General features: G+C 42.6%; 1 protein-coding gene across 8 annotated transcripts in view; it reads left to right on the forward strand.

The window, feature by feature from the left end:
* Positions 1-12563, forward strand: part of fnbp1b (formin binding protein 1b) — a 308796-nt gene that overhangs the window by 140104 nt on the left and 156129 nt on the right. For all 8 annotated transcript variants that reach the window (XM_068012288.1, XM_068012286.1, XM_068012284.1 and 5 more), the window contains exon 4: positions 3199-3346. In XM_068012288.1, the coding sequence (XP_067868389.1) occupies positions 3199-3346 (148 nt within the window). The remainder of the gene's footprint in view (positions 1-3198; positions 3347-12563) is intronic.

Raw genomic sequence — 12563 nt, forward strand, 5'->3', positions numbered from 1 at the left:
GCACTGCAGGCAAATGATCATGAGGTCTGCCTGTCCGAGACTTCCTTCGGAAAGTTAAGAGACCCAGGGAATGAATTAAATAGATTTTCCCTACCTGAGGCCCAGCGAGCCGACCCAGTATTACGAGAGTTAGTACAGGCTATTCAACCTGAAAGTGAAGCAGAAGGAGCCACTGACAGCTACTATTTAAAGAATGAGGTACTGATGAGGAAATTGAGTTCTCCTCACAGACCTGAGGGCAAGGAGTGGACAGTAGTTCACCAGTTAGTGGTGCCACTGAGGTACAGGGGAGAAATATTAAGAAAGGCCCACGAGACTACAGTGGCTGTACATGCCACTATGCGAGAGCCCAAAGCCTGCATAAAACAGCAGTTTGACTGACCTAAACTTCACAAAGATGTGGTGGAGCATTGCATGAGTTGCCACATGTGCCAGGTTGAGGGGAAACCCCAATCTACAGTGAAACCTGCACCCCTAAGTCCTGTACCAGTGTTTGGAGGACCCTCCAGCAGAAGGTTGCTGAACTGTAAGGGACCCCCGCCGAGAACAAAAGGGGACAGGCAGGCACACGGCTGGCAAAGGTTTGGAAAGAGAAGGGGGACAAAGTGACCAAGAGAGCAGGATAAAGGAAGTCAGAAGGAATCCCAGATGAAAACCCCAACTGTCTTGTCAGCCAAACCCGAAAAACTTGATAAGTTAGACCCCACACCCTTCTATGTAAATGTATACTCTCGAAGCACCCCACCAGAGTTGCTAACAGCATTTACAGGAACCCGCAGAGACAAAGAGAAACCTCTGGGGGGGGGGCACAGAAACCGTGAGGGTGATGCCTCACCTAGTCAAAGTGCCACAGGAGAGGGCAGTCAAGTCTGCACACATACCTGCAGGTAGGAGTGTCCCATAGGAAACGAGGAGAGTAACAAAGAATCCTCCCCCACAGTCAGAGGAAAAGGGTACCACCCATCCCCTGAAGTCAAAAGTCTTTGCATGACTCAAGTTCAGGATAGACTGCCCACTACTAATTCTGCTGAGAAAGAAAGGGAGAAAAAAATTAAAGCAGCACTGGCACCCAGAAAAGACCATTTTAATCAGCTTTAAGATTGGTGAATGAATGGAAATGAATGAGAGAAATGTATGGTTTTTCTTTCTGTATCTTCTATTTCTCACAGACCTTGTAATGAAATGCGCCATTTTTTTCAAATTGCATTTCATTCCCCTGGGTGTGGAGGTGTCATGCAGGTACCCACCTGCCAAGAATGAGGTGCACATTATTTTGCCACATGAGCATTCAAACTTAAAATTGCTGCTGGAAAGAAAAGAGGGCCCATCGCAAGGAATTGCCAGGCCCCTCACTGGAAAGACCTTTTTTGCCTAGTAACAGACAGTACTTGGAATGGACAAAGGGGCCACTCCCTGCTCCAATTTAATCCACAATGGACTTTTGATTACCAGACGTTGAAGGTGGAAAGGCTAGCATTCCAGATTAACTGCTAAAATGATTGAATACACAAACATACGTGGTCAGACCAGTTTAGTCACATGACTGACTGTTGGAGTTTTTTGAATTTGAACTTGCCGCAGAGAATTTGAACTGAGAAAGCTCCTTTCTCCTGGACTGAGAACACCTCTCTCCTGCGTGCTGCCATCTCTTTCTCACGGAACTGAAGGCCCATTGAAGACACATAAACCCCAAGAGAGAAAAGTCTCCTACAGTGAGAAAGGTTTAAGAAGAATACTGGGCCCCAATGAAAAACAAGACTACCTACAATCAAGAACTACAGTGAGCTAGAAGCACAGTAAAAACCCCTCTTCAGAGATTCTCTCAAACTTTTAAACTTTATTTTTCTTCTCTTTTCTGTCTCCATTAGCACGTGCGTATCGTGTATGCATGCTAGCATGGGGCGTGGCATGTATCCGTAGGCATTAACCGAATTAGAGTTTAAATTTTAATACATTTCATTTTTCTTTAAACCTAAGAAAGCCTGTTTATGCTCATTTCTTTGCCTTATAATTGGAAAGTGGTGAACAAGGATTCACCAAGGGGGAGTCAAAACACAATGTGTTTAAAAATTAAACCCTGTTACTATAAGACCAGGTGAAGACAGTTAAAGACCCCGAGACACCTTTCTCACTTGGTCATAACAGCATCCAGGTAGAATACTACATATCTTGCTTTGTTGTAAATGCTGACATAAGTAACTTGCTTTTTTAAATTTGCAGAAACTGAGATCTTAGTTTTTAACTAGTCATTTGGTCGTACAGAACTTGAGTATTAAAGGCCTGCTCAGTTCGGCAAAATAAAATCCTGACCCAAGTCCGACAGAACCACATCTGACCCGAGCCCGACTTGGCCTGAGTCCTTCCATTTTTTTCCACGCCCGACCCGACCCGACCATCAGTTAATTTACCTTCCATTTTTCACTTTCTTGCTGATCTGCACAAGCTTAAAATAACTGTAATAAAACCACCTTTCTGGTCCAAAAATTAAATTAACAGTGGAGCCACTTACCTGTGATGGAGCGTGTCTGACCTGGCCCAGTCCTAGCCGGAATGCCGGACCCGGAAATGCAACCCGACCTGACCTGAACCCGACACATGTAGTCGGGTCCCATCGGGTTCGAGTCGGGTAGCAGGCCTTTATTGAGTAGTGCTGAAAATAGAGGCATGTTGTCAAAGCTTTTCGTCTTGCACTCATCAGGATAATCAGCAAGAATACCAATGTAAGGGGAACAACTTTATACTTATCATCTTGTTTACACCACAAATTAAAAACTAGTAATCGCAGAATTTTTTAACCAAAATATTGCATTTGTTTTTGCTTGGTGATATTACTTGATACCTGTGTTGCACAGTTATTTGGATGATGTATAAAATCTCCAACACTCTCAATTGATCTGCTTTGAGTGCATTGTCTTTGTAGTTCAGCTTGTGCTTACAGTGAAGTGTTGCTTGTCCGTATCAATTGTTAATATATTTTCTGAAGAAGATATTACAATATGGTCACAAGTTGTATTTTAGGAAATTTGGAAAGTCAACGCATCCAATTTTTGGAAGTTGAAGATAAATTTTGAAACTAGTTTACTTCTAGATTTCATTTATCCTAACCCCGTGATTCTAGATTTACAAATTTGGAATCAAGTTTTTAAGGAGAAACAAGCAGAATATAACTGAATAATAGCTGAATACATTATTTTACAGATACACATCATGTCGAGCATTTCTAGCCATTCTGAATGAAATGAACGACTATGCAGGCCAGCATGAAGTAATCGCTGAGAACATGAGTGGGCTAATATTCGCTGATCTGTCGCGTTATATCCAGGAGCTCAAGCAAGAGCGGAAAATGGTAAATTCTGTATATTGGCCATTTGTGTTTATTGCTGCTATTGATGTAAATTGCTTTATAAAGATTGGACTTTGAATGAAACTCTGTATACGTTTAAGGAATATTTCTATCATTTAGAACTGACACAAAAGTGTTCTAAAGTGTACAGAAAAAATCAAGAATTAAGTTCTGTTATAATGCACTTTAGGATTTGCTTTTTTTCTTATTTAGGACAGAACAAAATTGAAAATTTGCCAATTTCAACTGTGTTGGTTCGAAAGTCAGGGTTTCTTTATTAAATGGCATTGATGATTTTTTTTTGCACATCAATTCTCTTAGTGATATTCTGGTATTTTTGTTGTGTACCAGAGGATTGATTGGATTACTTTATTTTAATGCCAGCTATCCAGAGATGTTGAGAGTTCGCAGGGGTTCATTATGTTAATATTAGAAACTTATAAGGATGAGAGTTTGATATCAAACCAATACATTGTTTACAGTCAGATCCTTCTGATAGCTCACTGTGTAAACCATGTGGTATAGTATTGAGCCTTACAGACCAAAGAGAGGGGTAGTTTGACATTTGAACTCAACATGTGGCAATCTCAACTGCTGCAATTGGTTTCTGTGTCTCTAGTCTGGGGGTTCGGGAGGCAGGTTAAGAGGAGGATGAATGTTTGTGGTCCAGATAGGAAGTCAGAAAACTTTGGTGGAATTACTTGTATGCATATTACTAGTGAGGATCGGGTTAGATTTAGTTGCAAGAGTGAATTACTCCATTTTGGACACCAAGGCAGGGATTTTGTGTGGCTCCAAGGTGGGTTCGGAGGCGGTGGGGGGGGGGACACGGAGTATTGCGAGGGGTGGGGGGGGGGGTGGTGGTTGTGGCATGGCAGAAGACCCACTGTCACCCTGTCACCCAGCAATCTTCCCAGGGACAGGATAGGTCAACGACAGCCTTTCCACCCAGAGGCCAATTGAGCCCTTGTGGACTATTAGTGTCCAATTAAGGACCTGTTCCCAGCGCTGCTGGGATCTTACCAGTGGTGGGGGGTGGGCCCTGGGCACATGGGGAGGACACCCTGTAAAACGAGGCACCCTCTCTGCGGGTTTGGTGGGGGGGGGGGGGGGGTGGTGTCCTTCCTTCATGGGATATCTGTGGCCCATGGAGAACCCCCACTGGGAACAACTTTACCCCCCGCCCCACCCCCCCTTACCGGAGTTTTCTGGACTGGCCCCAGCGACACTGCCTCATCTACCCCGTGTTCGCGTTCCAGCGCAGGGCCTAGGTCCGAAGCCTCTGCAGTACCAGCAGTGGCCACCACTTCCGATGGCGCTGCCAATACTGCTGACCTGCTGGCTCTCCGATTGGCTGGCAGCTCTTGGAGGCAGGATCCCCGCCTTTAAAGGTAGCGGGATCCCACCTCCTGAAACTTTGATTTAAAAAAAACCAGAGGATCGCTCCAGGGGGCCGCGAAAAAGCAGAGGCGGGGTTCCCCCTGCCTTTTCGGCCCAGTATTCGGAGCTATGCCTCAAGCACAAAATCCAGCCCTCAAATGTCAGCATCAAGCTATTCAAGATAAAGTAGTTAGATGCAAGGTAAAGCTGACTCTGCTGTACCAAAGGAATGTGTGTCAATCCTCAAGCTGAAATGAGTCACCCTCCCTGTGCTACCCCGTGCCTTTTTCCATTTCCTATACTGCGATCATATGAGCCCTCTGAGTGAGACTGCCCATTTAGTATGATGTATTAGTTTTGTGATTCAGATGTAGTTCCATTAGGAACTGGATTTTGAAAAAAATAAAAATGTTTTCAAATCCCTGATCAGGAGCAGGAACTAATGAGCTGAAGATGAATTAGCTGTGGCTGATACACCCCACAACCCAGCTCCCTGCCGTGCACACCCCCTCCCACATAGACATGCACACCAACACACCCAGAGGTTATTGTCAGCAGATTAAAATGGGAACATTTATATTTTTTTCTGCTGAGAAATTATTCAAATTTTAGCTAAAATCATGTACAATGTTTCATTTTCCATGCAAAAAGAAAATTATCTTTGCAAATTACATAACCTGCTGTTCTGAAAATCAAATGAAGGTATTGCTTTTCAACCTTTAAGGAAGATAGTGGTGTACATTTAGTGATGTTTCTCAGTTCATAGATGTCTAATGTTATTAAAATTTGCATTTGTTTGAATCTGCAGTTTCTAGGGTATTTGCACTGTAGAGTCATAGTGTAATTTACGGCACAGAAAGAGACCACTCGGCCCATCCAGTCCATGCTGGCTCGCCACAGAGCTATCCTGTCAGTCCCACTCCCCCACTCGATCCCTGTAGCCCTGTTTGTCTATTTCTCTTAAGTGGCCATCCTCTTGAAGTCATTCATTGTCTCCACATCCACCACCCTTGTGGGAAGCGAGTTCTAGATCATTACCACCCGCTGCATAAACAAGTGCTTCCTCATATTCTTCCTGCATTTTATGCCCAACGCTTTCAAACTGTGTCTCCTAGTCCTTGTGCCATTAGTTAATGGGAACAGCTTTTCCTTGTCTAACATATCTAAGCCTGTCATAATCTTGTACACTTCTATTAAATCTCCTCTCAATCTCCTTTGTTCTAATGAGAATGAGCCTAGCTTTTCCAACCTAACCTTGTAACTAAAATCCCCCATCCCTGGAACCATTCTGGTAAATCTCCTCTGCACCTTCTCAAGGACCCTGATATCCTTCCTGAAGTGTGGTGACCAGAACTGAACGCAGTGCTCCAAGTGGGGCCTAACCGGAACCTTTTAAAGGTAAAGCTTGTAAATCTATGTAAAGTTCTCTTTAAAGTATATTGGGGCACCATAGCATTGAAGTTGCAAAGTAACAGGTAGGGATGCTGAATATAAAGTTTGCACTCTTGATTTGTTCCATGATTATTTTATCATTTCAGGTACAGCATTGCAGCATGGTATGAAGCAATGTCCAGCTACGTTGCGCAGGTATTGCAGCTGCATAGTAGCCTGAAAAATACTGCACAGGCCTCGTTCTGTGAGAAATAACATGTATGTGCGGCTGTGCAAATCAATTTAAAGGGGCTATGCACTGAACAAAATGGGCTGAAAATTTTAAAGGGAATATTGGTATCAAGTGTAGAGCAGACACCTCTCTTGAAGCAGAAAGGGAAAACTGAAGGAAAAGACACCATGGAAAACTCCAGTGCATTTGGCACTTGAGTTTGGGAATACTGACATCAGCCTGCAGAGTGCAGAAAGTCCAACCAAAAGAAAGGGAATAAAATAATTAAATCCCAAAAAATTAGTAAATACTTATTGAGATCTTTATATTTCTTATATGGCCTCAAATTATTAGGTAAGGTTATGCAACCGTGTACTTATTGGTATAGCTCTGTTGTGTAGAAATTGACACTGGATCATAATGACTGAAAAATTAAAATTATTGGCGAATAGCACTGTTTTGCAATGATTTGAGCAGTCTGCTATTAAATGCTCTGTAATATGTATTTGGATGGATTTCATTGTGCTAACACTGTTGCACTGATATCTATCATTCCATGCAGTGTTGGCTTTGTGCTAAAGCCTCCATTTGCAGATTTGCTCTGGGAGATTACTAAACTATCCACCTAACTGTAGCAAATGAAAGCAGTCAGTGCCCTGGAGCTGAAACAGTAGTCAGTCTGTGAAAGTAATTAGATTTGACATGAAGTACATGGTTTACAAAAATTAGCACCAAAATCAGACCTCCTTAACCCTCTCACCTTTCCTACTCAAAAGTGGAAACAGGGAGGTAGTCAATATATGAGTGAGGCATATCAGCATGGCACTAGAGTTGTTGGGCAACAGAACCATTTGGGACTTTGGATATTGGCTGATTTGGACTGCAGTACCTGTAGAGTTACACCAGTATGAAACTTTCCTTTGGAGGCTAAGTTTTTATTCCATTTTCAAACTGAATGTTATATATGCTTGTTTAATTTAGGCCAAGTCCCATTTCACTAATCGTTCCTGTCATTGCTGACCTACGTTGGCTCTTGGACCCCCAATGTTCCAATTTAAAATTCTCTTTATCATGTTAAAATCATTTCATGGTCTCACCCCTCTGTATCTCTAACCTCTTTCAGTCATATAGCCCTACCAGAACTCTCCGTTCCTCCAGCTCTGACGTCTTGTGCATCCTCCTCACTTCGCCCAATCACTGACAGCAATCTAGGCCCCACACTTTCAAATTTCCTCTCCACCTCCCTCTCCTCCTTTTAACACCTTCCTTTAAAACCCACCTATTTGACAAAACTTTGGCTCATCCCTCCTAATATCACCTTATTTGCCGCTACATCATTTTTGCCTGATTTACATCCCTTTGAAGCATCTTGGGATGTGTTTTCTTTGTTAAAGACACTATATCAAATCAAGTTATTGCTTGTTGCAAATGCTATATTCCTGCTGGCTACGAAACTGACATTATAAACCAAATACAAACCTGTATTTATAATTATTTACCTTCTGTAAAACTACAGACTTCTCTACAGCCAGTAGGATGTAATCAGCGTTTCCAATGGCCAAGTGGGGAAAAGGCACTTCCCAGTATAGCCTTATAATCCTAAAGGTCCCATATTTGATCCTGGTCTATGCTGAATTAATGAATTGCAGCTTGGGCAGCAATAGGAGTACTGCAGTTGCCTTAGCACCTCTCAGCTAGGAAGGGGAGAATCAGCCATGGTTTCTTGTTCCTCATGCTATTCAGCAAGAAAGAGTGTGTGTGCACGTATAATTAATTAGAATCAGGGCAAGGACCAATCAAGCAATACAAGACCTAATCAAGCGTAAGCGCAAAGCCTTCGCAGACTGGAAATTTCACCACACATCCAAGATAATGCAGCAATCCTACAGGCTTCTGAAGGCAATAGTGCAGCATAAAACCTGGAATATTAAAAACAAATGGTGATAGAAACAGCAGGAGAGATCCAGCAACTTGCAGACACCAATGACATGCACAGTTTCTTCAGTGCTGTCAAGGTGATCTAGGCCCAAGAACTCAAGGGCCCACCCTGCTGAGAGCCAAACATGGAGGAGAGCTCATCAAGGACAGGGAGGCAGTCAATGCTTGCTGGAGGGAACATTTCAAATAATTCCTCATCTGAGACTCTGTCTTCGACTTGAATGTCCTCAACTCCATCCTACAACAACTGTGTAGCTCAGTCTCGGTGCTATCTCAGTCTGGAGCGAGGTTGAAAAAGCCATTTAATAGCTGAAGAACAACAAAGCCTCTGGAGACGGAATCCTTGAATAATGGTGGAGATACACTCCTGGAAGGACTGCACCACCTCATATCCCTCTTCTGAGATGAGGAGAGCTTGCTGGGGGCCTTCAGGGACGCTGCGGATTGTGACTGTATTCCAGATGGGAGACCAGACCGATTACAACAACTACAGAGGAATCTCCCTGCTGTCCGCCACAGGGAAGATCATTGCAAGAATCCTCCTTAATCACCTCCTATCAGTAGCTGAAAAGCTCCTTCTGGGGTCGCAGTGCGGCTTTTGTCCATCCAACGGCACCACAGACATGATTGTCACTGTGAGGCAAATCCAAGAAAAATGCAGGGAACAACGCCAACTGCTGTACATGGCCTTTTACAACCTCACAAAAGCCTTTGACTCTGTCAACCGTGAAGGCTTATGGAGCATCCTGCTCAAATTTGGCTTCCCTCAGAAGTTTGTCACCACGATGACACGCAAGCCATGATCCTCACCAACAGAACCGCCACAGACCCAATCTCAGTCAAGACCGAGGTCAAGCAAGGTTGTGTTATTGCACAAACCCTCTTCTCCATTTTCCTCACTGCAATGCTATACCTCACCTCCAGTAAACAACCCACAGGCATGGAGATAATCTACAGAATAGACAGGAAACTGTTATACCACCTTTAATCCAAAACCAAACTCACTCCAACCACAGCTGTGAGCTCAAGTATGGACATGATGCTTGTGTGTGCGCTCACTCTGAGCTTCAGATCATTGTCAACTTCTTTTCCAAAGCATATGAGAAAATGGGTCCTCTTTCAGCCGGCTCCCACAGTACAACACCTCTCCGTGTCAATCAAGATCAATGGCAAGATCCTGGAAAATGTGGACCATTTTCCATATTTTTGGAGTCTCCTCTCGGCGAAGGCAGACATAGACAACAAGGTTCATCATCGCCTCCAGTGTGCCAGCTCAGCCTTCGGCTGACTGAGAAAGAGAGTATTTGAGGATCAGGATCTCAAATCGACACTAAGATCATTGTATACTGGGCAGCAGTGATCTCGGTGCTTCTATATGCTTTGGAGACCTGGACAACCTAGAGCAGGCACCTAAAAGCACTGGAGAAGTACCACCAGAGATGCATCTGCAAGATCCTTCGAATCCAATGGCAAGAAAGGCGGTCCAACTGCAGCGTCCTCTCGCAATGGGGCACTAATCACCCAAAACCAGCTCTGATGGGTGGGACATGTCACTCGCATGCCTAACACCAGACTCCTGAAGCGGCTGTTCTACTCAGAACTTGGTCACAGCAGGAGAATCCCAGGAGGACAGTGGAAATGCTTTAGAAATGTCCTCAACACATCCCTGAAGAGATCAAACATCACCGTCAACTCCTGGGAGTCTTTGTCTCATGACCATCCCAGATGGAGAAAGCTCATTCAGGAAGGCATCGTACACCTCGAGGGACTTTATCAGGACTAGGCATTGGAGGGAGAGCACAAACCTCCAAACTACTCATCTACCTGACCCTTCAAGCATCACCTGCCCTTCTTGTGGCAGAGTCTGCAGATCATGCACTGGACTTAGCAACGATCTCAGAACTCTTTGAACCAGAGTGGGAGCAAGTCATCCTTGATCCCGAGGAACTGCCTAAAAAGCAGAATTAGAATTGGTTAGTCAAATAGCCTTTTGATATTTTCTCAGCTCACAGGTGAAAACATGGCCATTTTACTTCATGGAGGTATGCTTCAGGCAGCTCAGTCAAAAAGTGGAAAAATAAGATAAAAATCTGTAATGAGTAGAACTACAGATAGTTATGATGTATGAAGGTTAGAGAAGTGCTTGAGCCATCTGACACAAAATATAATCAATTAGCAATTTTATCTCTGGACAGAAGTAATGACTTCTGAAAGAATTGAATGCTGGTTTTATAAAGATTAAAAGTGAATTATGGAAAATGATAATTTCCTAATCAGCTTGAAGACACTTAGAATATTTTCCTAGCATTCCAATAATCATACACAAATATAAAGTTCCAGCCATACAAATAAGTTAATTAGCAGGGAATTAAATGAATGATTTAGTTTTCATTTCTGCAAGTCCAGAGCTCCTTATAGTGAAATGTAAACAAATTGACAGAAAGCAATAAAAATCACATTGACTGCATTGATTTAATGTTAGCCCTAGTTGGATTAACAAGTGAATTGAGGATTAATTATATTCTTCAGGTTGCTGTAAACCACTAAAGATTGAGATTTGAATTTAATCTCCTGAACGCTCTGGGATATGTACTAACAGCCCCCAAGTGCCTTTATATGTGCCTCAAGGCTGCGTTACCAGCTCGTGCATGCTGTCTTGACTCCCATATGAAGTCTTGGCTTCTGTATGAAGCCTGGGCACTCAGGCAAGGTACAGGAGGCCTATGGAGCTATAACTCCTTCCGGATCAATGTCTTCAGCAAAGATGGAGAGGGATGTTTGGGGAGAAAGCAGAGAAGAAGAACATACACTTGCTGCTAGCCACCCTGGCCTTTCGGATGGTAGTAATGTTAAATAAAAACAGAAAATGCTGGAAATACTCAGCAGGTCAGGCAGCATCTGTGGAGAGAGAAGCAGAGTTGACATTTCAGGCCTGTGCCCTTCATCAGAACTGCTAATAATGCCAGTAATGTTAATTCAATTTGTTACAAAATATGTTTATTCCACTTTATTGCTGTATTGAGTAAGGCATTCTTATAAATGACTATATGTAAAAATAAAGTATCAGTAAAAATGAAAAGGTTGATCAGCAGCTAAAAGATTAAGAATCATTATATTAAAATATTGACCTAACAGTTGGTTTCTAATGTTGATTAACAAGGCATGCATTTCCAGCATGTTCTGCTCTTATTAAAATGAATGATGATGGGATTCAGAAGAAACACAGAGAGTGGGGTGGCCTGCAGCAAAGCACCTTGACATTATGTGCTATGTCACTGAGTGGTTGGATGCAGATTTTGTCCCACAACCTCTTGTAGTCTGGCTGTTTTGGGAAGAGGGGGCTGTGGGTATTGAGGCTGAGACCAGGAAATTCAATGGGTGTAGAAGTCTTGAAAGCTATTTATAGGGGCGCATGAACAAATTATCTATATACAGTGAAAATGTTAGTGACTGCACTGTTTTAATATAACATTAGCTAGTTTAATTTGAGTTTACAACCTAGTTCCCCCCCAATACTGTACAGTGTGATTTGTTGCATTTAGAGCACAAGTGGATGGATTTGTTATAGAGAAAACTTGGTTAATTCTGCTTTGTAATACAAACCTGAAATTTTTCTCTGATAATCACAAGTTTTATTTGATTTGTTATGTGTCTTATCACCCTCTTGTAAAAACAATAATACAACAACATAGATCCTGTAACAGTATGGAACCTTGTCCAAAGGTGTTTCCAAAATCAAAATCTGCTGTCCTGACAGAAATAATTGTGTTGTTCACACATGCACATTACAGCAGAATTAAGACCTCCAATCAAATTTGCCCCTCTCTAGCCAATTATAGAATCCCTAACAGTAAGATAGCTTGTGACCTTAGGTTTTTTAAAATTTGTTTTTAATTTAATAACTAGTTTTCAGAATTACAGAAATATTTCATGTTTCAGTCCTCCACAATTACATTTGTTTAAATAGTATATAAAAAATAATATGGTTCTAGAACATAGAACATTACAGCGCAGTACAGGCCCTTCAGCCCTCGATGTTGCGCCGACCTGTGAAACCATCTGACCTACACTATTCCATTTTCATCCATATGTCTATCCAATGACCACTTAAATGCCCTTAAAGTTGGCGAGTCTACTACTGTTGCAGGCAGGGCGTTCCACGCCCCTACTACTCTAAAATAAACTGCTGAATTTAGTTTAGTCTTGGACTAAAAGATTAACTTTGAATTTGCTCAAGGTTATGATCCTATATCTGATCTTTTTGCAGTCAGCCCATCATTCATAGCATGTAGCTCGGTG

The sequence above is a fragment of the Heterodontus francisci genome, chromosome 32, assembly GCF_036365525.1.
Source record: "Heterodontus francisci isolate sHetFra1 chromosome 32, sHetFra1.hap1, whole genome shotgun sequence".
Lineage (NCBI taxonomy): Eukaryota > Metazoa > Chordata > Chondrichthyes > Heterodontiformes > Heterodontidae > Heterodontus > Heterodontus francisci.